Source organism: Anser cygnoides, chromosome 4, assembly GCF_040182565.1.
Source record: "Anser cygnoides isolate HZ-2024a breed goose chromosome 4, Taihu_goose_T2T_genome, whole genome shotgun sequence".
Classification (NCBI taxonomy): Eukaryota; Metazoa; Chordata; class Aves; order Anseriformes; family Anatidae; genus Anser; species Anser cygnoides.
Window position 1 is genome coordinate 76,109,129 of NC_089876.1, and position 26,067 is coordinate 76,135,195.

The 26,067-nt window shown below is 37.8% G+C and overlaps 1 protein-coding gene across 11 annotated transcripts in view; it reads right to left on the bottom strand.

The window, feature by feature from the left end:
• Window positions 1–863: 863 nt before the first annotated feature.
• Window positions 864–26,067, bottom strand: part of COL25A1 (collagen type XXV alpha 1 chain) — a 302,196-nt gene continuing 276,992 nt past the window's right edge. For 6 of the 11 annotated variants that reach the window (XM_066996428.1, XM_066996427.1, XM_066996426.1 and 3 more), the window contains 13 exons: window positions 25,836–25,916; window positions 24,988–25,050; window positions 23,065–23,115; window positions 22,675–22,701; window positions 20,629–20,709; window positions 18,675–18,710; window positions 17,747–17,800; window positions 12,674–12,727; window positions 11,458–11,484; window positions 10,664–10,717; window positions 5,926–6,012; window positions 3,072–3,110; window positions 864–1,708 (listed from right to left, as the gene is read on the bottom strand). In XM_066996428.1, coding sequence (XP_066852529.1) covers window positions 1,673–1,708; window positions 3,072–3,110; window positions 5,926–6,012; window positions 10,664–10,717; window positions 11,458–11,484; window positions 12,674–12,727; window positions 17,747–17,800; window positions 18,675–18,710; window positions 20,629–20,709; window positions 22,675–22,701; window positions 23,065–23,115; window positions 24,988–25,050; window positions 25,836–25,916 — 690 coding nt within the window. In that variant the 3' untranslated portion in view covers window positions 864–1,672. Of the gene's footprint in view, window positions 2,287–3,071; window positions 3,111–5,423; window positions 5,502–5,925; window positions 6,013–10,663; window positions 10,718–11,457; window positions 11,485–12,673; window positions 12,728–17,746; window positions 17,801–18,674; window positions 18,711–20,628; window positions 20,710–22,674; window positions 22,702–23,064; window positions 23,116–24,987; window positions 25,051–25,835; window positions 25,917–26,067 lie in introns of all 11 variants that reach the window. The other 5 variants (XM_066996420.1, XM_066996423.1, XM_066996425.1 and 2 more) reach the window with 5 other exon arrangements.

Below are 26,067 nucleotides of genomic sequence, written 5' to 3' on the forward strand. Positions count from 1 at the left end.
ATGCAAAGGGCTTTATTATTGTAAGTGTAATTATTCAAGTAGGTTGATAGTTGCATTTCTGAAAATTCAAGCAAAGAAAAGTATTTTTCTTCATGCTTGTGAACATTTCTCTATATCTTATTGTTGGAAGGATGGAATTGAGCAATAAATATGTATATCATGTATATTTACACACATAGGGTTGGGATTTTGTTTTTGTTAGTACGGTACTATTAGATGGAGTCCACTAAAACAAATTTTAGTTTTGAAAATCTGTGGAAGATCCCCCCCGATGAAAAGCTGTTTCTGTCTCTGATACACCAAAATGGCACTAAAGATTTAGCAAAGTGAAAGACAGTATTATAGTGGTATATATTTATCTGATATCACAAAGCAATATGAAAAGTGCAACCACAACAGGTCCCCATCTTCACATGAAATCACTGAACAAGGAAAAATGTGCATTCCAAGAAGGGCACAATACCCACACATGGATGGAGACAGGCTGCCTTCGTCAACTTTAGTTTTGGTCTACAAATGAAAGACAACTCTCAAAAAAGTAACTAAAAAAGCTTATGATCATCCTGCTACATACTAGGAACCGAAGCGATATAAAAAGAATTTCCATCTGCCAAACATGGCACCATCTCTGAAACTAGTCTCTCCAACTAACAACAGTGCACCATATGAAGACTCTAAACTGGAAAAAAATACCTTGTGGCAAAAACTACAAATGTGCATGTATTAAGTATTTCTAGTAATAACAAGATGGAGAAGAAAAACTGCCAATATTTCTCTAGAAACCTAGTCAACAGAAATGGAGAAATAACCACACCTGTAACAGTGTAGTGTGATGACAAGTGGGCAGTGGTAATCACACAGACTTACTTCTCTCCAATCTTTGATGGGTAATAATGTACACTAAGGTCACAGCAACAGCAGAAAAAGAACAAGGTAAGTCAGCCTGTGAAACATAAAAATAAACTCTTCTTTCTTAGATTTAAAGGCTTCAAAGACTGTAAAAGAAAAACTGTTAATACTGAAACAAGATGAAAATGTGACTTGAAGCATTTTCTTCAATGCCATGACCACAAATGTTGAATAGATTATCAAAATGTATCCTTTATGTCAACTCTTACAGGAAAGTGAACCAAAACTAACCGTAGCTTCCAAAATTCTGCAGGGAAGTTCAGCTAGCTTTGTGTAATTTAAATTGAATCACCTGCAAACCACACCATGGTACATACAGATCTGGTCAGTTCCATTATCCTCCAGAGGAGGATGTTCTGATTCATCCATGTCTCAAGGATGCTTTTTCCTTCAGCAGTCCCAAAATACAATACGCAGAGCACATACTGCGCCAATCCTTGAGTAAAGTTGAGAAGCTTCTGGTCTCAGGCGGTGTCTGCCACCAAATGATCCCTGCAGCATCTCTGTACCCTTTTCAAACAACCCACAGAGAAGTCTGGTTTCTTCTCCAAACTTCTTTCCTTCTCGATTAAGCACCCGTCAGGGCCTTTTGCCAATGTCTTCATGACCGTGAGCAGTGCAAGGCAAACCGATGCTGATTAGCAGGCGGGACCCTCTTTGATCAAACGGGCCAGGTGACTGACCCGCAAGACTGGAAGCCATCCACCTGCAGCTGGAACTGTGTTCCCCAAAAATTCAAGGCCTCTTTCTATCCTCCTCTGCTTTATCTCTTTTTAGCAATAAGCCATGGTGTGACTCCCTTGAGATGACAAAAAGAAACAATTCAGAAGCTGGAATCAAAGGTCACCGTGAGCAGCCATTTAGCATGTGACGTGATCACACAACAAGCAGGTTTGACACACAAACTCATGCTTTTAGTCTGTACAAGCAGATGCGGTGGCATGGTTCAGTGAAGTGTGTAAGATGGACACGGAAGCCAAGTCAGTAAACTCCAATGGCAGCTGGTACAGTACATTTCATAACATTTAGCTCTTATTTGGTCACAATTTCTTGTAAACTAGTTCATGGCACTCATTGTCCATGCAGGTCCACAAGCCAAAATGTAAGAATTTACAGAAATAATCAGATTTCTATTATTGATCACTGTATAGGTATCTCTAGAGAGAGAATCTTTGCAGGTTCATCCTGCAGTTTTATACCATCTAACTGCAGATGTAAGTGAAAAAGAATGTACACATGGACTATTGCAAACAAGTAGAAGCAGCTACATGTAAACATCTCTCGGACTTGTAAAATCAAATTTTCAGTTTTCAACTATAAATACAAAAAGTGGAGCACTATATACACAACTTCATGCTTGTAAGGTTAGATTCATCACTGCAGAGACAAAAAGAGATACAGATTGATCAGGTTAGTAAATCGGTATTTAGGACTTCTATTCCAAATACATAGATATGGCACAATTGCAAATACACATCATTTATTTCCTCAGCACCAGCTACTCTTCAGAGATAAACAATTTCACTTACGCTTTATTTTTTTCTCGTGTATTATATACTGGTATCACTCCACCTACAGCTTTACTCTGAATACTATGCTTTTAAATCTAGCACTGCCCAGGTTAAATCTTCATTAATATAACGATGCCACTGACATTAATGTTAGTATAAAAGTAATGTTATTAATTATATAATTAATATTAGTATAAAACACAACAATCAGGAGAACGTGGTGAATAGAAAGGTAAGGCAGAAATGGGCAGGATGCACCATTCTTTGATATATCCCAGGAAAATAGCACCGTAATAGATCAGTATCAGTACCTGGTAAAAATATCCTTTCCACGAGATTTTAAGAGTGGGAAGCAGTGACCATGTGCAGACACTGAAGGATGTGTGGCTCTTCATATAGAAGAGTCAAGTTTTGGACTTCCTAGAAATCTAATGCCAGCTGTTTCTAAAATACTGCCTCAATGAGTTATTACTTCTACATACATTACAATCTCATCACACCAACTACTGTCATGGAGAGATCTTATTTTGCATTGCTGCATACATCAAGATGTCTAAGAGGCTCTAATGTGTTGTTCAGTATGACTGTGACAAGGTTTTCTGTGTGCCAAGGGCGTACTGCCCCTGGGAAGAAAAGCTCTGCCCATCCTACCTTTTGCCAACAGCCAGGCATGGGTAATCCATCAGGACCCTGTTTCAAAGGGAGGAGAAAAATAAAAAGAGCATAGTTAGATCTGATAGCATAGCCTTCCATCTGTATCTGTTTAGAACAGCCTTTTTATCTCATAGGTAGCTACCAGTTCCTAACTTAATCTCTCTTGTTCTCAAGGTGAACTGTAAGTACCTACACACCTTTGTGCTACAAAGATGTATTTTCCTAAATCATTACAACTGTATATCTAATCACATCTTAATCACTTTCCCATTGCTGTTAGAGCTTAGGCTACTTGTTTTTTTAAAATATAATCTGTCATTCACAACAATCTGTAGCTGAATGTACAAGATCGATAAGCAAAAAAATATCACTTTTATCTGGAGGGTATTGCATTTTATGGGCCCGTAGTACAAAGCTAATCCAGTGATAAGATAGCAAGACTCAAATTCAGTGATGATCTTTTCTGTTCCCTTTCATTCTTAGCTTTTGAATGAAGCAGCAAAGTCTTAACACCCTGAACACAGTTCTGAGTGACAGAGCAGAAGAAAGCAATGCTGGGAACAGGGCAGTCCAGCAGCATTATGCCATCACTTGGACAGTATGCCCATCTAATTCCTTCTTATGCTAGTGTCATGCCATTTCTTTTCTGTCAGCACTCTACGTTCACACATTACTATACATGCAGAGAGATCAGATCCAACTTTTGACCTTGGTTAAGCAGGTTTTCATGGAACTAATTCCAAGTCACATAGCTATAAAGGGCCTACCCATCAAAGAGTTACATACTCAGCACATACCATGTTACTGGACTACACATGATCAGCAAAAAAGTTCAGGTCTTGACTTTTTTTTTTTCCTTTTTTAAGACTAAAGAATAGTAATGACTCTTACATGGATTTACATGTGAAGATAGTGATTAATGAGCATTTTTGTATGTGCTTGCATGTAATTTGATGGGAATGGCCTACTGCCTAAAGCAAGAACCCATGCTTGTTTGCTTAGTAGCTTATTCTGGTAATTACGTATGAATGAAATAACTTTCATTCATCAACAATTGCTAGCGAACCTCCAGATATAAATGATAACAAAGAGACAGAAACATTTTTAAATTACAAAAGCATGCTTGATTATCCCCAACAAAATATATGAGATATGGTTACCATTAAGTGGAAGCAAACGAAATGGGCTATGAACTAATCTTAATGGACTATATATTTAAGATTAAAATCCACTGACTTTAAATTAGAAGTGCTATAGTTGAAATAAATTCTACTTAATTTAACATTCATCTTAGAGAACCGTGCTTAACCAACAAACAGTATCAGAACATGCAGATTTTACTGTGAACAATTAAAAAATCATCCTTACTTCTTTAGAAAATGTGTATGTAGTACTGTTTTTTTGTCGGTGGTGGTTGTTGGTTTTATTATTAAATGGAAAAAAATTTAAACTTACTTTGCCACTAAATCAGTGTTGCCAGATTGGTACAAGGGAGAGGGTCAACGAGTAGAATTTTAGTATAGGTGGGAACTTGAATTCATGCTAACATAGGGTGGGGAGTGTTCTGTGTATTCCAGGAAGGTAAGTTCCAAGGGTGAGACCATTAAATTGAAGACGTTAAATAACAAAGACAGTGAGGGTTTGGGCTGCAGACTGTTATCTTCTTACAAACTTCAGGTAAGCTTTTCATTTCCAAATCCTTTTGAATACTGTTTGATGAACAGACCAGACACCAAAGTTTTTGCTTGTGTAGGGTCTGTGAGAGCAGGCTCCAGCTTTGCTTACTGGAAACCTATGAGTTGATTTTCAGAAATAATATTTATCTCATTCTTTACATGAATCTCACGTACATGATTTTGGCCAAATCCTGAAAACACGCACCCATGACTACATGGATTTGAAAGCAAGTCCAGGGTGCAGAGTAGCTCTGGGATGGGCTAGGGTGAAAAACTGAGCCAGTGCAGACAGAAGTCATCAGACTTGATTAGAAGTGGTGATTGTGCTGGGGTTCTATGAAGACTTGGGTTCAGGGTAAGTAAGGCAATAGGCATTTTGGGAGGAAAATAACAAACAAACGGTTCTCAGGGAAAATGTAGGAAGGACACGAACTTATAAATTGCCATGTAATGTGGGAGCAAACTGCTGAGAGTTAGGTTTGAAGTGTCAACAAAAATGTGTGTTCTTTCATTACAGTTATGATCACTGAAGCAGCTGGTTTATTCATGCACATGCATGTGTTATGTGAATAACGTAAAGTCAGCCCAGAAAAAACATTACTTTACATTGAGAACGGCTGACTACAAACAAAGGAACCACATGCAGGGTTGGTAGGAAAGAGAAATACTGTACCAATTGGCAAGGGGCATCGAGCCCATCCAGGCCAGGCTGGCCTGGCTCCCCTTTTTCCCCCTTAATTCCACGGAATCCCTGTTTGTAAAGATTAACTTGCAATGTTACTGTCAAGGAAATGCCTTCAGTATTGACTTAGATGGAGTGAACAAATAACAATAGAGAGGCAAGAGGAGCAAGCTTACAGCAGTGGTGTGGTTTCAATCTGTGCGAGCACTGACACTGGCACACACTGAATTCGGTTCTTTTTCAACGCTTGGCAGAAAATAATGAAAGAAACAACCAAATCTTGTTCTCAAGTCTTGAGTCTTTAAGTGCTTTTAACTAAATTAGGAGGCTGAAATACCAACTCTGCTCCATAATTTCCAGATCTTGAGATAAGGCTGCATTAACAAAGGGCAACAGGTGACACACTAGCTGGTGCTTGTTCCTCTCCCCTCATTTCTTATTCCATCGGTCTACAGCAGGACAATCGACCGTCCAATACACAAGTGAAACGTACCAATGGGCAAGGTGCATCTAATCCAGGAGCACCCTGTTCTCCTTTCTCCCCTTTAGGCCCCTTTTTGCCTTTCTTTCCCTTTTCCCCCTGTGGATACAATGGTTTGGATAAAACACGTTTTATGCTTTTGGAAAAAAATTCAAGAAAGATTGGTTTAAAAGTTTGGGTTTTTCTTTTTTTAAGCCAACGGAGAGCTGAAAGGACACTTACCACTGTGTTCTGGTTTGGATGGTGCATTATGGAAAAATAAATTATATGATCACAAACAAGAACTGCAATCAGTTGGTATTAGTTTGTGTTGGTATCTTATATCAGTATCATGAATGTTTTGAATCCTACAACAGGGCTTGAAATCACTGATTTCTTGAGATAGAGGCAAATCTGCAAATCCCTCCAATACATAGTCCAAAATTAGAGGTCTCCTATTTGTCGTAAGTGACAGCTCTGAAGTACACATGCACGCCAAGCTGGGTTTGGCAGCTTCCTCAGAAGATCTGTCACTAGTCAGAAGCAGCTTTGCAAGAGCAGAGTACATCGGCATCGTTTCTCTGAAAAAGACTTGGGGGATGGATGCTTTGCAGGGGTGGACGGTCTCTGGCAAAATTCTGTCAGGCTCTATGGTGTTGCATCAAGGGTGCACTTGGCCCAGCACATACTTTGCTGAATTGACCTTCTGCACTCTGGTAAGAGTTTGGGACAAAAAATCCACAGAAACCTTGCTGACATCACTGAGGGTGCAATCGTATCACTCCAAATACAATGGGACCCTTCATTTCAAACCCTGTTACAGGAATCAAAACATCCAAACTGCTTGATGGAGAGGTGCTATGGCACTTTCAATGAGTTCATAATGTCTTGATACCATAAACTAGTCAAAAGCGATAATTAGCTTTTGTTTATTTAAATATCCTAATATTTAAACAATTTTTACTTAATGGTTCCATTTAAATGTTCTCTCTACAGCAGACATTTCATCTACTTATTTTACTGTACTCAGTCCCCTGAGTTTGAACTGAGTTTTCTTTTTAAATGTAAAACTTCTATTGCTTTAATTACTAATGGAAATGAGTCAAATCCCCTCAACAAAGGCACCTGCAAAGATAACCCCACCTTCAAGCAGTATAAGATGTTTGGAGAGTTCGTTTTCTAATTGATTTCACACCAGTTGATCACAATGGTAAATGAGTTTCAGGCTTGCTCTCAATTTCACAAAAATCAAAAAAGGTTCCGTTAAAAAAAATAAACAAATTGGGCTAGGTCTGTAAAAAATAGGATAGGAAGGATGAGTAAATCAGGAATATCACAAAGAAATGGGGAAAAATAGTCATAGGAAAATTAGTATGACATTGGAGAACCAGCAAGCGAGGTTGTGGCTACTGGGAGGATTTAATTGTGAGGAAAAGGGTAAAAAAGACAGAGGAATTGTGAGGGATGAAGGTAAAAGGAGAAGGAAGGAATGCTCCTTTGGAGAGGCAGACAGGTTTCGGTGAAGTATAGCAAACAGATGTTTAACTAGTTCCACACCAGCACAGAAAGACTGAATTCATTAACAGAGAAAAAACCTTTTTACACAAATAATAATAATAAAAAAGCTATATTATGTTTAAATAGGACGTAATAAAAACACATTATTCATTCTACATCGTAGCATACTTGCACAATCAAATGAAAAAAAGTATATTCCATGAACAAAGCATACTGCACTCATGATGCGATAGGAACAAAGTTCCTAGTCTATCTTTTCTGTGTGCCAAAAAGTTGCAGGATAGTATTTAGGAAAAAAAGCAACCCAAACATTACCCTTCTGTACCAAATTATAAGACTGATGTAAAAAAAAAAAAAAAAAAATCACAAGTCAGGAAGTGTAAGTTGGATAAGCTTTCATCTTAAACCTACAATCATGGCAGTATAGCACAGAAGCCCAACAGTTTCAGGGTCAAATCTCACATTATTCGTGCTCGATGTAACACAAACGTGTTTACCATGAGTAGAGCTAAGCACATAGCATGGACATAGTCCAAAAATGATTGTAAGAACAGACAGTACAGTTTGATTTCTGACTCTCTTTTACGTCTTTAGGACCTGTATTTCTTTAACTTGCTGTGTTACAAGTCAGCAGGTGACTAGTTAAAATTCCACTTTTGCAGGGCAAATCTATGGTCCTATTTGAACCAACACAGCAATCATCTGTGTAGAGAGTGATCTGAGATTGCTGAAGACTTTGCTAGTTTCTCCATGGTCTGAGCTCTTCTCCAGTAATCTTCACCTCCTTACCCTGGACTATAGAGCTCCACAGGAGATAGGAAGCATGAAGAATTGTGCTGATGAAGAATCAAAAAAAAAATAAAAATAGTTTCCTTCCTGTCCTTCCTCACTGCTTAGAGAAATACCAATATATGGCACTTTTTTAAGACAGGTGTACCTGGAACAATCTCCAGTCCTCACATGCAGAGAGCTTTATCACTGCTGAGGGTAGAGGGAAAAGGATGATGCCCTCCCAGCCACTCTGGTGATACCTCAGTACTCCCCTGACAACCTTTATATCAAGAGACAGCTGCACATTTGGGATGAGGGCTTGCTTCCCTCCCTCCCCACACAACACAGTCTCCATCCTTTTTTAAAGGTTATTCCTTTTTGAGTGTAGGAAAGTTGAAAAAAGTGGAATTTGAACCACTAACCTCTTTTAGTGATTTTCTAAATTTTCTTTACTAAAGAAGAATGTAGTTAAGAAATTATTTTTAAGAAATTGACTTATATTCATACAACTTGAAAATACAAAACCAGTTGTATAAATCCTTTTGTGCTGAGTGCTCCTGGACTATAATTTTCTATGAGTAATTGCAGTTGGAACTTTTTTTTTTTTTTTTTTTTTTTTTTTACAGCCAAGTTAAGCAGACATTATAATGCAAACACTGACTTGGTTTCACTGTAGAACTACCAACAGGCTAAAATAAAAATCAGTTTATGATTCAATCTCAAAACTGAAGTAACTATTTATTTACTTGCTGCCTATCAAGGCATATCTGTGAAAAAACAAGTGTTGCTGTCTCTCAACAGCTTGCTAGTAAAGACATGAATTTTTGTGATGCAACTTGAATTAAGTTACCTAACTAGAAATTTGCTAATCTCAACTTGTTTGAAGTCAGTATAACAGCCAATATTGTAAGCAGTATTTAAAAACCAAGAAATCATGAGCTAGATCCTCAGCATGTAAACTGAACCAGGTTTTGTTACACCAATATGGTCATAGATAATTAGTAATTTATATAAGGAAAAACTGAAGAACTGAGAAAATATATCACAATGAAAGTTTTTATTACTTGCATTACTTTGGGTCTTTTGAGAGTCGGCCTTCCATTTGCAAAAGAAACTACTGATGCTAAGCTAAGGTGTTTCTACTGAAATGTTTACTTGCCAGACAAAGTATTCCCTCATTTCTGCCAAAAATGTGTCAAAAGTATGCAACGGAAGCTCTCTTCAAGAGGCTGCAGCTAAATCTTCCCTGTCTTTTCACTGAGAAAGACTTTTCTTTGCCTTCTAATTTTTTGAATGTTCTGACAATTTATAAGGCAGAGATTCACTTGTGACAGATAGACCCAAAGTCTTTGACAGCAAGCAACAGCTCTCCATTCACTGTGGTTCCTCTGCCAGGTCAGCCACTGCCTTTACAAAATTCATAGAGCACAAGAAATAGTTGTTCTCCAAGACTGGTACCTTACAGCGATCTCTGAGCTCCAAAGAAGCAGTGTAATGGGGACAGAAGTGATGGACACATTTCATAGCATCCTCACTGATGCCTCTTTTAGGAACTGTTTTGCCTGATGGTATTAAGAGAGGGAGAAGAACAGCCACGAGGACTTCTTTCCTCTGCTTCCTGTCTAAGATTCCTGGAGGGAATGTAGACTGCGTATAACTTGTGTGTGTGTGTGTCAGCTAGGCCAAAATAGTTGTCTGACTAGGAAAATCACCTGCTGTGTATATGGAATTTTAGATTAAGGGGCTTGGTGTGAGTAAAAATTCCAAGTTTTAGCAACTGGAAGGAAGCTTAAGAAGGAGGCTCTGTGTTGATTAGAAATACCGGAGATTTGCTCACGAGCTTGCTCTGCATGTATTTAGTCCTAAATTGCACTATACTGAGCACATTTCCATGCCACTGTGTCTGGACGGCCAAAATGTTATTAGGCTGTTTCTGTTAATTTCACTGTCTGGTTGGTTTACCAGAAGAGTAGTGTAAGATTTAATTTCAATCCACAAGTATCACTGAGAACTTCTCTTAAATATAAGCAAGCCACTGCCACAAATTAAACTTTCAAACATTCCCTGTCCCTAGCCATTTGGTATTGGACATGTGTGTACAGACATAGTGCGCTGGGGTCAGAAGTTACTGAAATACTGCCAAGGCTCAGACCTAGTGTCTTCCATACTACTGAAATGACTCCCTTCAGTGAGGGCAGCGTTAAAAATTTCAGGCTGACAAGGACTTTCAACAAGCATAGGAGGAATGGAAGAAAGTAAGCCTAAAAACAAACTGTGCTTTGGCACATGGCAATAGTACTAGTTCTGTGCATAAGTTTTCATGGTCTTTCTAAGACAGGATTTTGTTTAGCATGTACCTGTGAGCTGCCTTTTGGCACACAATAAAAACAAAGAGCAGGTTTAATGGGACGATTCATTGAATAAGGACAGCAGAACTGACTAGGCTAAGGAATCAAACAACAGTTAATAACATTGTGGTCACCTTTTCTCCCTTTTCTCCTATATCACCCTTTTCTCCTCGAGGACCAGGGAAACCCTATAAAAAAAAAGGGACAAAGATAGGTTGACTTCTACTCACATGCAGGCTAAGCTTTCAAATACTCTTGGAAAATGTACAAAAAGGTGACTTCACTACATGCGTTGTATGTACATGTGATGTATGCATACGCATGCATGCATGAGAGCATGTGAAGCAAGTCATGGTGTTTGGCAGTCATTTTGCCAGTGACGGAAAGAAATTATATCACTCAAAATGGCAATAGTCCATGCTATGTAGCAAATGTAGCTTCTGGAAAAGACTCCTCCAAATTAGGGATTTTGGTGGAGGACAGGAGAGAAAGGCTTTCAGCAAGTCTTGAACCCAAAGAAAGGGCCTATACTTTGAAATGCATCACTTGGAAGTTATGGAATTGTTCTCTTTAATTAGTGATAAATTTACTTAAATGTTAGTGACTCATTGCTCTGCTCCAAGTGAGCCACAGGTCTGACTGTGGAAGTGTTCTCTTACCAAGTGCAGTTTTTCAGCCTATCGACTTCCAAAGGAGCAACTACTTGTATTACTGAGCACTATATCTGGTGGGACGGGTAGACAAGGGACGTACATTGCACATTCTTTGCTCTCTTTGTCATAGGGAGAGAGCAAATGCAGCATTTAGTACACTCTCTGTAGATACTGCATGCACACTAAATGGAAACAAATGTGTTACACACAGTAAGCTGTTTCCTGAGAGAAGCTTACCTACCATCATGAGTGTACTGGTCATACATATTACTTACATCAAGGCCAGGCTCGCCATCTTTGCCCTGCCAAAGAACCATATAAACTACATTAGTGTCCCTAAGCTTTGATACCAAAAGGCCAACTTAATGCCCCACTTCTGCGTCCACTCTGTGCAGTGGTATCACACATTGCTAAGACTGTACACATAGCATTGCAATTAGTGAAGGACACATCCATCAGTGTTTAACATTTCCAGGAACTGATAACTTGACTGTAAAATTTTGCTGTTGATTGTATGCAGGTTCCGGGAGTGGGCTAAAAATAGTTCCCAAGAAGAGGAAACAAATCTTCTTTTTTTTTTTTTTTTAATATCAAATTTAACTTACAAAAATTACCCTCAAATAAACATGCACTGCAAGTTAGTCCAGCATTCCACAGAGCCTGAATTTGTCTCTTAGTCATTGACTCCTGATCCAATTAAATGCATCCAATGAAATCACAAGCCTGTATTCAACTTAATTTTGGCTCAAACAGATTAGACTGGAGAGGGTATGGAAGCATTGCAAGTTTCTCACAGAGGCTGGTTCTGTTGGCACAGCACGTTGATGCAGCTTTGCTTCTGTCAGCATACAGAATACATACATATACACAGCTGGCCCAGTCATCCGCAAAGTAAGTCGACTGATCTTAGTGAGGCTATCCTCATTCAGCCAAAGGAAGTTCTTGCTCATACTTCAGGACTGAAATGGTTTAAAGTATACCATCTCCACACATGAATGATCCACCAATGAACTTCTCAAAGTGCTTCTGAGCACAACACATGGAAATGAAAACAAACCTGTTGTCTCTGAAGTGTCAAAAAAAAAATAAAAATACAATGGCAAAGGAGCCTTGCAGAAAGGAAATCCAAACAACTTATGGAGACTAAGACAATCACGTTTTTTCACATTTCATCCCAAACTCCTGCCACTCTTGCACAGTCCCCTGACAGCCAAGACCACAAGCTGCAGATAGAGGAGAACTTAGAATTCTTTTTCCTTTCTCTTGCTGCTTTGTGGCTGGTCTGTTTCATTACTTTTGCATAATCACATACATGCCTGAGTAGGAAACGAAGTCTGCGATATAGGCCAGTGATCTCGCATTGTCAGGAATTATTATCTATGTTTGTTTTTTCCAACTAGTTGTATTGCTAGGTCAAAAGCAGTCATAAAACACACAGTTTAATCAAGGAGTGTTGAAAAGAGCAACGTTTAAAAACTACATGCAACTTACAGGCAAGCCATATGGTCCTCTGGGTCCAGGGTCACCTACTGTTCCCTTTTCACCCTAAGAAAAGATTACAGAACAACTAAACAAAAACACTGTCTAGCTTATACAGAAGTGACTCTACAAAGTGCTTTCTTTGTCTTAAAGTTTATGCATTCCCAAATCTTCTGAGTAAAAAATATCCAACAAATGATTCAGGGGGCGGGGAGGAGGCATGTATTACTTCCTAAGCAAAATGACTTTCTGGGCATATTTGTTTTCAAATGAGTTAGTGACTGAAAATATTTTTCCAAATGACTTGCACTGATTTCAATATTAAGCTTTTAAAAGCTGCAACATTGCATTCAGTAAAAATACAATGAAAACTGAGGATAATACTGCATCAAGCTCCAGCACAACGTTGAGATGTGACACAGTGACGAGCAAAAACAACATGTCAATCAAAGCTTGTATTTAATCAGGCAATGCTATTACCGGTGACATTGTGGAGATTATCCCACTCAGTGTGATGTGTTATTAACTGCTCTATTGGATTCTAGATTAGAGATGTAAATACAGTGTTTTATTACATCAAAACTGCATTGATATGCAGGAAAAACAAGTAGACTACTCCAGAAGTTTGATCTAATTCAGCACTAAAATCCATGGAAGATTTTCCAGCTTCTAGAGGAATGTTATGAAAATCATTTTGGGATATAACATAGGCCAAACTTTTCCATTGATTGACAATGGAGCAAAGCTTCCTGAGCTGGCTGACATTAGCCCACGTAAGTGTGAGCACTGAGCGTGCCTCCCTTCCTTAACATAACCTACCACAAGCTTTTGTGCAAGGCTTCTGTCACACCAAAGTGCTGTGCTCCATCCTAGCAATTGCCTCACTTTAGCTCTTGAGATAATCATGTATACAAGACCTTTAAAAATCTAGGTTATTTACTACTCATTATTAATTCATTACTCTATTCTTTATTATTAAAAGCACAAGGCAGTGATGCCTAATTAATAGTGCTGACCATCTGCACAGCCAAGTCCCTCACATCTCTAAAAACTGGCTGCTAAATCTAGATTGTATTGACTGGATAATACAAAAATGTAGGCACGAGAATAAACCGAGTGTCTGAACCAGTTGTTAAATAATCACTACAATAAGGAGCTGCTCAGAGAAACCGACATTTGATTGTTTTAGATACTTTATATTTTTATGGAGATTGATGCTGTCTATACTCACTTTAGAGGAGGAGATCAGACGTGTAATGCCTGATTTTTTTTTCATGCTTTTAACCTCCAGCCGATACTGAGCAGCACTGAGGCTGGATGCCCTTGCAGAGCAATAGGAGGCGTGGGGAAGTAACAGCTGATTTACAAAACAGTGAATTCCTTTGCAGCTGTAAAACTTTCTGCTGAGAAGAAACTAATGTGCTGACCTATGTATATAACAGCTAGAAAATCCTTTGATTGATACTTGAAATACGTCAAGACTAGTTATGTATTTTTTTTTTTTCAGTCTTAAACAGCAAAGATGACTGTACAAAGTCCTCACAAGGCAGGCCTATAACACTGCTAAACATATGGTAGACATAAAAATACTGAATGCTTAGCATATCAGTCTAGGGAAATAATCTCATCTGTTACGTAAGAGTACATTCAGAGAACTGTATCTCACAGTTTTTGCCTCCAACCCAAAGCACATGCTGAGACGTGTCTGGAATATCAGATGAGGTCCTGAATGTTTATGGATTATAGAAGATCATAGGCATACTGCCCTTAGCACTCAGAAGAAAGTATTTCCTTCAGGGAAATAGATATTTGCAAAGTTCAGAAAAAGTTTTAAGATCTTTTCATGAGAGAATTCATCAATGCCCAAAGAACAGAAACCATAGGCTTGTGTTTTTCCTCCTATTTCAGTTCAGTCTCTCGAGTCATGGGTGAATACGGTTTACAGGAATAAAACTGCATAACTGGTGTCTCCATTACGGTTGATGGAGATTTCACGCCATTATCATGGTGACAAACATTTTAACCAAATTAAAAAGAATGCATTCTTCCTCCCAGTGCAGAACTTGTGCAGTGATGACAGCCTTGCATAGGCTATATGTCTGAGAGCTAAAAGCAAACTCAAAAACAGGTCTTTGCCACCCAGGCGGGTGTTTCCCAAAATTAGAATTACATTAATTTTGTCTCTTTCAGCTTCTTATAGCCTGACAGGAAGTTGGATACACATTCTGCCTGTCAGTACACTTCAGTTTTACACATCCCCTTTCACTGGTTGCAGTTCAAGAGGTTTGTCTGTTTACCAATGTTCTTTATTTTCTCCCAGGGCAATATACAAATGAGATGAACAGGTACAAAGCCAGACCCTGAGGCCTATTACAATCAACTCCTTCATCTAATGAAGACGGCCTCAGTAAAAGCTGTCTAAGCACCTAGCAAAATGATATTTTTCAATTTTTCAATAGCTGAAAAATTTTCTTAAGGACTGAAAGACACTGATCTAAAATATGTGATAACAATTCAAACTGTTAACCACCATTTTTCTTTCTACCAAGAGAAATACACAAACACATAGAGTATTGAGATGTTCACCAGTATCAGCCTTAATGAAATGTTAAATCCTGCATTTGCTTTTAATAATCAATGAACAGTTCAAGGCTGAGAGAGAAAATTGCATGGCTAAGCTCGTACAGTGAGTAATAGGACATTTGTTCTAAAATCCATGGTTTCCTATCTTCTAGTGACATTCACTATTTCCATAGTCCAGTTTTTCACCATTTAAATAAGTTTTGCATAGAGGACTGACTGATGTTTTCTATTTTAATTAAAAAGCTAAATTTGAAAGAAACCAAGAATCCCTACTTCGTACAGGTCTGTTCTACCTAAGATGAGTAATTCATCATTGCACAAATGTTGCCTATGCAACAATGAAACCACAGTTTCTACTGAAGAAATCATTAGGTTTTAGTTTAATTACACTTTCTTTTCCTCAACTTTTAAAGAGACACAAACATACAGTGAGCAGCATTTTACAAGTATTCTCTTAAAGTGAGATTGTCTTTCCAAATTTTAAATAATGTGGCCTTAAGAATGTGGTTATATTTTGGATATAATGTGGTTATATTTCAGCTTTGGATTCATTAGTGCCCTTCTAGGTTAATATTGGTCCAAAGTTTTTCTTATCAGCATGGACAAAATGTGATCCGGTCCGGCGACAGAGTGGTGGCATTATGCACAACTTTTAATTAAAATGTAAAGTCTGAAATCTACAGGAAAAACATTCTCCCCCTGCTTTCACATAAACAAGCTCAACAGTTACAAATGCAACTGTAAGACTCTATTAAAAATATATGATTTTTTATTTAGATAACAAGACATATACCGACACCAGCCAACTGTTAGATAAGTATTCTGTGAAAAACTCCTCTTCCCAAACAGTATTAAATTATTAAATAAACAATTACAGCAATAATCTTGGTAGTTGACTGCTTGGAAAAAAATTCTTCCATCTTTCTTGTGAATTTCCTCCCATTCATTCAGCTGCACAGAAAATGGTGGATGCTCAGGAATTTTTTCCACACCTTAGTTTCTGTATTTTTGTAAATCTGTCCCTCGGTGTGTATGGAATTACTGAACTGATTTACATTTCAGCAGCTCTGAGCTCCTTTCTAAATACAACTTTTCAGCAGCTATGATAAGGCTGATTCTAGATCCAGCAGTATGAATTATTATGACCTTGGATACTTCATAAGGAAGAACATTTATAGTTATTCTCAATACATTAGAAGAATAGCACATATCATAGTGCATTGTTTTTGAAAGGAATTTCAACCAGAAACAGGAACATCCTTCACAATAAAAGCTCATAATACAAGAACAAAATGCACGGTATTTCTATATACTTCTATATGTGTATTTCATCTCAAGTATTTTCTGAAATGCTGAATATGGTGTTGAGCCATCTTTACACAGAGTTGATAGAAAAGAAGTTATGTCCTAGCTGAAAAAAAAGAAAAACTTGAATCTGTAATCCCCTAGGAAAAAATAAAATAAAATAAAATAAAATAAAATAAAATAAAATAAAATAAAATAAAATAAAATAAAATAAAATAAAATAAAATAAAATAAAATAAAGCCCTTCAGACTAACCATGAACTAGCCTGAGTGTTAACTACAGGCTACTGTTCCTATTTTGGACTGCATTGCATGTCTTGTATTTATTTTTCAACAAACAGCTCTATAGAAATGAATGCTCACATCACATACATCTTTATTTTACTGCTGCTAATGTTAACTGGACCTGAGCCATATGGCTGTGTCCCCAGTGCATCGAGTCTGAAGTTGTTTTAGCACAGCTGTTTTGTTAAACTGAGAAATTCAAAGAGACATGAGTCTGGGCTGGGAAATCCTTGGAAGTTTTAGTTAGTATAAGGTATCATCTTTTTTTGTTGTACAAGTTCATGGCAGTATTGTTAAAGATGACAGCCTCATAGTTGAAGATTAAGGACTATTTCAATTGGAGAAAATTTACTGTGAATATTTCAAATTAAATAGAGGAGGGTTCCTAACTTCCATGCTTAAAAAACAAACAAACAAACAAAAACTTTATAGAGGCTAAAAATTGTTTTCAAGATAGAAAACTTAAGTGCAAATACCTCAGGAATACTCAGGTTTTTTTTGTTTTGTTTTGTTTTGTTTTTTTTTGGCTTTGGTTTTAACCATTTCATATATATATATATCACAGATCACACTATCTTCCAGTTTGTTCTCTCAAATTATCTATACTAATTGATGAAATTAAAAAAAAAAAACAACGTTCTGCATAGCACTGTAAACTTAAAAGTCCTGTAAGCTTCTTACCAATTAGTAATCACAAAATGCCATTTCTTCTGAAGTTAATGAGTTATAAAGTCAATGCTTACATGGATAAATGTGCACGTAACTTGAATGTTTATACAGTTCTGGGTTGATCTTTCTACGATGAAATAGTGTTCTGTTTAGCAACATCTAGGCACACTATAAGTAGCCGTATGATATTTTACTATTGTGGCACATTCTTCAAAAAGAAAAGCCCACAGATATTATACTTACTCTATCTCCTTTAGGACCTGCAGGGCCATGGGGACCAACTGGGCCATCTACACCCTGTGAAAGGAAACCAAGAGGTAAGAGAGAGGTCCTGTTCTCACAAGTCTTTAGTTTTAATAGCTGTCTTCTAGCCAAGAACTAACATGGAATCAGCCTTCACCAGTCGAAAATGCAGACTGAATTGTGCTGGGACCTGGGCAAACAAATCCATTTGGCTTTCAAAACGCTACATTGTAAGCTCTCATGTTAGATAGTAACCTATCTATTTTCTAGTTGGATTTGACTTTATTCATGGAAGTCGTACAAAGAGTTTAAATTTATTGAAAGAAATTTGGCCAGTAGAATTTGAAAGTTCAAACAATATTTATTATTAAGCACTGATTTTGTAAATTGAAATGTCCACCTACAAGGTGGATACACCCGTTGCAGTGATCAACGGCAGATTTACAGAAACCTTCAGATACATAACTCTATCCTTCTTTCACTTTATCCACTTCTTTATCATGATAAGAAACAAATAATTTAACATTTATTTTAAATATAAGAATGCCTGTGGTGCGACCCCAGCACATCTGCATCCATTTTGCTGATTCCATATTAGCATAAAACAAATATGTTTTCCTGTGTAAAACAAATCCCTGACCTTTCTCAGGAAAATAAGTGCCCCAACCAGCACAGGCTTTGCAGCAGTTCTCCAACCAAAAATGAAAAGCAAACTGCCTTTGTAAGATTCAGAGCTCTTCCTGCAGATACTCGCATTCTCCTTCCCCCACACATTGCCCCAAGAGTCTGCTCGCAGCCCCCTCTGATCCGGCACGGAAAATGCCTGTGACATTTGGCCTTCATTCCTCCATGCCTTGAGAGAGTGTGGCCAGCTGGAAAGCACACGGACTCGGTAACGAAGAGTGACACAGAAAGACGAGGGACTCACCCGGGGTCCTGGCTTTCCGTCTAAGCCAGATGCTCCCTGTGTGGTTAGGTGGAAGCATGGATGATGGGTACAACACGGATGACAAGAACGTGAGATTAGTAAGTGGTGCTGATGAATAAACATAATTCAAACGTACAGTACAAGTTGTGACAGGGTTCTGGAATGGGTATCACGTTGCTACAGCATGTTAGTTAAAAATTCACATAAAACATCAAGGGCCTGAATCTGTTCTGACATCGGTGCAACATCCCTGACCTGCCCTTGCCTTCCCATCGTGGTACAATTGACCAGAATAAGCGTGAGGCTACACAAATGCTACAAACACCAGATATTAGGGTGTTTTTGAGACTTAACACACAAATATTTACTTTGTAATTTACTTGCTTACTTTCCAATTTGTAAATAATGACAATACTGCATACTCTACTACACAAAGAAAAATGTATGTTAATAGTGAGAGGAAGTATTTAAGTGCAAGAATAGTGCATTATGCAGCTAACAGAGTCTGGACCCTGACTACAATGGCATCATTCATTTCCAGGAGCCCGGGAGACAAGCAGGTTTCCTGTTTTCCCAATGCTCTTCCAGCTCAGAGCTCAGCCTAGGGCTGGCGAGTGGGTAGCAGCCGGCTCTGAGGGCTACCGACTTCAGCATCCTTGGGGACGGGAGGACCTCTGGTGGATTTTATGCGAATAACAGCTGTGAAGGATCTGCTCGGCTGTCCCAGCAGTGAGGGCAACAGTGCTGGGACTAAGAGGGCCAAAACTACTTGGATAGCTGAGGCATAGGGAATAAAGCTGGGCCCAAAAAAATTAAAAAATAAAAATAGAAAAAAATATAAAAAGAGAAAGACATAATTCACTAATGGTGAAGATGAGCCACTTTTAGAAAAATCAAACATTTTGACTTTGCTCTGTAAAATGACATTTAGGAAAAGTAAGGAGGAGGAGTATGATAAGGTCTGTATAAGTTGAAAAAGTAAAGGAGCATTTTGCTCCGGGTTAAAACAAACACTTCTGGAAGAGCCCAAACACTTGTCTTAGCAATTTTCAAGGGATCAGACCTTTCAAATTTTCTTTGGATCAGATCTCCAAAGTTCCCTCTTTCCATAGCTGAAACTGACAACTTGAAAAATAGTCAGTTTTGTCAAAATCAGTGAGAATTTTCACCTTGTCCAGAGGCCCTGTACATAATTCTTGAAAATATTCATCAGAGGGGTTTTGTTCTCTTTGGGTCAACTAAATCTCTTTCCTCCGTTTTACGACTAGCAATGTGATCACATGGAGCAATCCTCATGTTCAAAAAATTAGAAATGAGCACTTTCCATGTGGAAAAAATGAAGTTTTTTTATTATTATTTTTTTAGAGTGCTTTCAAATACACAAAGTAAGCACAAAAGTATTTTCTCTTTTTGTCAACCTATATTTTAAGAACCATAACATTTCCATGAAAAAATATGTTGTTTTTTAGGACCTTCACTTCCAAGAACAAGGCAAAAGGAAGAATCCAGCACCCCTAATGAATTAAGGGAAAAAAAAAAAAACAACTCCCTAAGCCAATTTTTAACTTTGCTTAGTTAGACCCCTCCATTTTTTTCCTGCAGAAGTGCAGAGGAATAATAACTGAAGATGTGGGGAAGACGGGAAGATTCCCTAGTCAACGCAAACACCATACAACACTTAAATAACAAAATGATTAATGTAATGGGGTTGATGGCATCCTTATGACACTGAACACTTTCAACTGACACATAACAAAATAAACCTGACAGCACTGGGTGTTACAGGACATTACTTCAGACAATTGCACAGATTCTGAGTAGAACAAAACAAGACTGATACTCTGCTCTATCATGGTATGTATGCTTTTGAGTAAGCCAGAGTTGTTCATCGAAAATAGAAAGAGAAGTTTGTGACTTGTACTGAGATTGAATAGGTTTGGGGTTTTTTACTTACTGGAAGACCAAGGGGCCCTCTGTCACCCTTTTGACCTGGTTCACCCTTCAATCCTTTAAGACCATTTAACCCTGGTTCACCCTAAACGTAAAAGTATAAATGCCAATTTTTTGGTGCTATAATGGGTGTTTAAGCGGGATAGAAGAAGCCAGTCTCAGAAACAGCCGCAAATTCCAGTTTAAAACAAGGACGAAAATTCAACCTTCTTGGCCTGCTGGCAATCTACATGCAGCTACAGTCTTGTGCCAAGATACCTGGGAGGTATCTGCTGGAGATTTCAAGTCTCTGTGAAAAAATCTACCAGAAACTTATGAGTAACAGAATCTTTTGATTCTTTTCCTAATAATTATCACTATCTTTAAGTAATTTGAATTAAGTGTGAGTTTCAGGGTTTTGTGGAATTTCCTCAAATCCCACAATCCACCCCATTCAGTAATTCAAACTGAAAGAAAACTTTCTGAAAAACAAGCCTCAAAACTTAAGGCTTTACAGTGGGATCTCCTGAAAAGTATGTTTTGTAAGGAAGCTATATTATTCCTTGTGGCAAACCGGAATTTGCAGCAAAATCTCGTATAAAGATATTTTAAACCTTTAAGCATATATAATTAAACAGAAACAAATTAAAAGCAGCAGTATACGTTATACAACATGATGCTATTTTCGAGGTCTATAGTTTCTGTTCTCATATAGAGAGGTTTAACCAACATAAGAAATGTCACTTGTCTTGTTGTGATTGCTAAATTATGCATAGGCTATTACATTAAACATTAGTAAGAGGATAATGGTGGGCATGTGATTACTAATAAATCATTCTCACATCACAAAAAACTACACCAGCATGAGGGCTGCCCAGTCAAAAAGGGTATTGACCGTGCCTGCCTCTTTTGGGAAAGAGAAATATGTGCATTTTTCATACGGGCTGCTCCCTATGGACTTGTTCCTTGGCTTCCCTTTGATGTATTATGTTACATTATATCATATAAATTTAAAATAAAATTCAGAATAGAATCTAGTCTGCTGCCTTAAGTAACTCCAGACATCTGCTGACTTTGCGCCCTAAGTAGCCATTTCTTCATTCCTCTTCCATTCGACTCAATGTGAATTTCAGAGCAGTAGCACTGAAAATGCTGAAAGTTTGGAAACAGACCTGAGAAATCTCAGAAAAGCCTGGGTGTCAGGCCAAAAGCCTGAGGTAAGGCAGGTCTGGTGGAACAGATCTGACTTCAAAAAATGATTTATGACTCTAGCTTCTTGCGCCAAGGTAATACAAATAGTCTCATAACGAGTCAAGCCTGTGAAGATTTTCTGTCTCACACCTTAGAAAAGAACACACTAAAAACTAAATGAAAAAACCCTCTTCTTCTTATTTTTTTAGGGGAAGGTGTATGTGATTAGGGAGCCATAATGATTAAAATGATCATGCTCGATAGCGACACTAGCTCTAATGAATGCTTAGAGTCCTTACAATGTATCTTCATGTACTATGCTGTATAAAACATTCAAATATTATTGAAAACCTGCCCAATCAGGGATTCTAGGTTGGAAAACAAGAAGATACACATATAAGATTATGGCAGGGAACTTGTGTAATGTGTGAAGGAACTGGTCAGAAAAGTACATGGCATGAAAGAAAGTTTTCATACTAGAAGAAGAAGGACAGGCAAGAGATCATAAAGGAAGAAGGGTTTATCTGACTTCATTTGCTGAGTGAATATCACACTTCTACATTCAAAAGTAACTCCAATTGCAATTGGAATGGTAACTTGCCCACAAACGGGAAACTACTTTAGTGCCGCACCACAGTTACCCATAAGAGAATCAGATTTCAGCCAATGTTCAGAAGAAATACTAACAAGAAGAAATCACAGAAAATTTAAAATCTTTTAAGCTATCTGTCAATATTAAACTCTGCTTTAAGGTTTAAGAATATCAGAAACATTTATTAAATGAGAGATCAGACAAAACATTGCTGCATGCATTAAAGAACAAAGCACGGCACTTCACAGGCATCCAGAGCACGTCTATTCAAGACAGCCACTAATTTACCTTTGGGCCTGGCAGACCATGAGGTCCCTGAAAATAAAGATACCGTGTTCAATTACAAAAACACACCACAAGTTTTTAAAAGAGTTTGCTTCTCTATATGGGTGCAAATTGCATCTGTATTTTTGTCCTTGCAAATGAAATGCAGCTGCCAATAAAGCAACTGTAAACACCTGATTTAGAGAATAAACCAGACCACTAGCATGTTTACACCAGCATAGGCAGGTGCAATTTGTTTCTTCACTTCATAAGAACTTTAAGACATGTAGAAAAGATCCTAAATTAGGTCCCTCTCTAATGGTCGTATACCCTCAAAGCACTTCAGTTAAGTAGGCATTAAAATGAGAAGAGGGTTTAAACCCTTCCCAGCCCGTCTCTTCCTCCCAGACTTACCATGGGGCCTGGAGGACCATGTGGCCCTGGTGGTCCAGGTGGTCCTATGATCTACAGATAAACAACGATATTAAATCACGCACAGTAAAGAACTCCCCCACAAATACCAAAACTCAGACTGATCTTTCTTCTGTTGGCAAGCACTTAGAAACACAGCAATGCAACAGTGCACGATAGCATATCTAGAAAGGGTTTTAGGAATGGGAATTATTTTGATTTGAAAGACAGGGTACCTGAAGTGTAGAACTGCCTGTGCCATATGGCAAGACGCCTGTCTCCTGACTCTTGCTCCTAGGCTTTAAGATATACTTCAGAACACCACGGGGAAAAACCATCTCTAAAGCGGTACCGAGCAGACATACTTGAACTTTTTATATTTTATGATATGTGCTCCTTAGCTATCTCTATACTACATAATCTACGGGAGCGGAAGAAGCTGATGCGTGAGTTTATTCCTCTCAGATAATGATGAATGGAAAAAAGTTACTAAACAATTCAAGCTAGGGTTTGGCACATTTTCAAGACTGCCCTTTGTCTCTCCTTTTATTCCACTTAGCCCACTTGTTCCAAGAATTCCCTGAAGTCATTAAAAGAGGTAATCAGGTTGCTCAGCATTTACTGCATGCATATTTTGTGCTGTTTTTCTGTATTCCGAACAAATCCATGGCAGAGAATTTCATGATGACGTTTACAGTTCAGTATCACCTCTCTCCCTGGGTTTAACTCCAAAGGGCTGTTATTGTAACCTGCAAGGTGGGAGCAGGGATGCTAAAACAGGTCTCCAGTCTGACGCTAAGCCCCTGTGCTCCACAGACTGCTTGCGATAACAGTTACGACAAAAGAAGCCTTCAAATGTAAGACAGAGAGATTCTACTGTCTGTGGAGTCTCCTGAAAATGGAAGGCCTTCTTTTGAGAGAAATCAAGCAGAACAAGGGGAATGAGTTAGCAAATTAATTTGTAACAGATTATTATTCATTTCAGAGAAGGAAATTCAGACACTGAAGAGATACAGGGTTCCCAGTGTCCTGTGATGACAGAGGGTAACCTCTTTCATTCCTCAGAGCTATGTTTCCAAATACTCAGGGCATGTCACCATAGACAAGGTAGTTAACTTACTGTGCTCTGATAATGTTACTCATTCATATCACAAGGGTATTGTTTTAATTTGTTTGTTGTTTGTTTGTTTGTTTGTTTTAAATGCCTTTACAATGCTTTGAAAATCAAGAAGATACCTGGTCTTGGAAAACTTACATATGTGAATAATGTTACTCACAAGTGGACAAGCACAGAATAACAACACATTTTCACAGGTGTATTAAATCCATTAAACTTATACAGAAAATTATGCAGGAAGAATGCAGAAAATTAGGAACAGATATCTGCAAGATCAGAACCTCCCCCTCTAATGATTTGATACTGTGGCCAGTGATATCAAGAAACTTTTTATCTTTGGTTGCATGTCACATTCCTTGTGACATCTCTGAAGCCAGTCTAGTCTAGTTCTCACTGGACTTTCTTAGGTCTGCAGAATACAAGGTGTTGGGATAGATTTGGTTTTTGTTTTTATTAGATTTATCGCTTTTTCTTATCTTGCAAAGCATTTGTCTTTGATTACAGAACCAGAAGGCTTTCACTGAACTGAGCAGGACTGTTGTTTATGATGAGGGAATAGAACTGAAAAGAACTAAATCTGTGGCGTTTCTTAAACCCTATTTAGCTCTATGACCAGAAGGCCTTTTTTTTTGGTAAAGAGCAGGGACTCTAATTACATAACGAACAAAAATATTGCGAAATTTCAAGCACAGGAACCATCAAGAATATCAGGAAAGATCAGCCTTGAATATGAAACGTTCTTCAGATTTAAAGGCTAGAGAACCATTTCTGGACTACTAAGTCCACTGCAACAATACACTGAGACTTACTGAAGGGCCTTGGGCACCAGGCAAACCAGCATCTCCTTTTTCACCTTTCATACCATTGGCTCCCTACAAAACCATTTAAAAAAACAGCATTTATAAACAGTTTTAATCTTATTAGTAACCGATATAGAAATGATAATTTCTTTAATAAAATCTTAATTTTATGGAAATAATAATACAACACACATATAGTTGTGTTTTTGTTCTTGTTGTTGTTTTCAATTTTGATGTCTCCAGTAATAACTGTTAACAAATGTAAAGGTATGCTTTTATGTTAGCAGCTATCAGTTGCGGCAAGGTATTTTTGAGAAGTCCTTCAGTTGCACTCAATTCATGATATATTGTACTATGGATATGTTTTTGGAACTGTTTTTATTTTTAATGAGAAATTTCATTTGTATATATATACATAGAGGAATAATACAGCTTATGAATATTTATGTATTTTCTCTCTCTCCTCAATTTAAAATTCTTGACAATTCATCTGAAATTCATCCTGACAAGTGTTCAAAACATTTCCTTTCTCCTGAACTTTACCAAATCTACATTTGCCCTAGTTGTCGTGTATATTACAACTATTAAAAGAGAGATGCAAATCTGATCAGCATGCCAACTAATTTCTGTCTTTCCAGAGCAGTATTTTGTTTGACCATAAATAGAATGAGAATTTCTGAAAATGTTACACCACCTCCTAGGATAGATGCTTAACAATCTCAGAATTTTTCTTCCCTGTGTCTTCTCTCCTAATCTGCAATTTATCAGCACTGTTTTAAGTTCATGATAGTGGAGGAGATTCAAAATACAAGTATTTTAGCCAAAATTATTATTATTATTATTATTTTCATACTCACTGGCAAGCCAGGAAGTCCAATTCCTCCCTTTTCTCCAGGCATTCCGGGTTCACCCATATCACCTTTTGATCCTTTAGGACCCTAAAATATATTTATTCAGCAAGTTATTTGTAAAAACAGATACATTGACAGAATACTAGTTTTGATCCTAACAAGCAGAATAAATCATTTTGTGAGTTGGACTTCGTTATTAATACGTAGCAACACAACCATTAGGTGACCACAGGTTGTG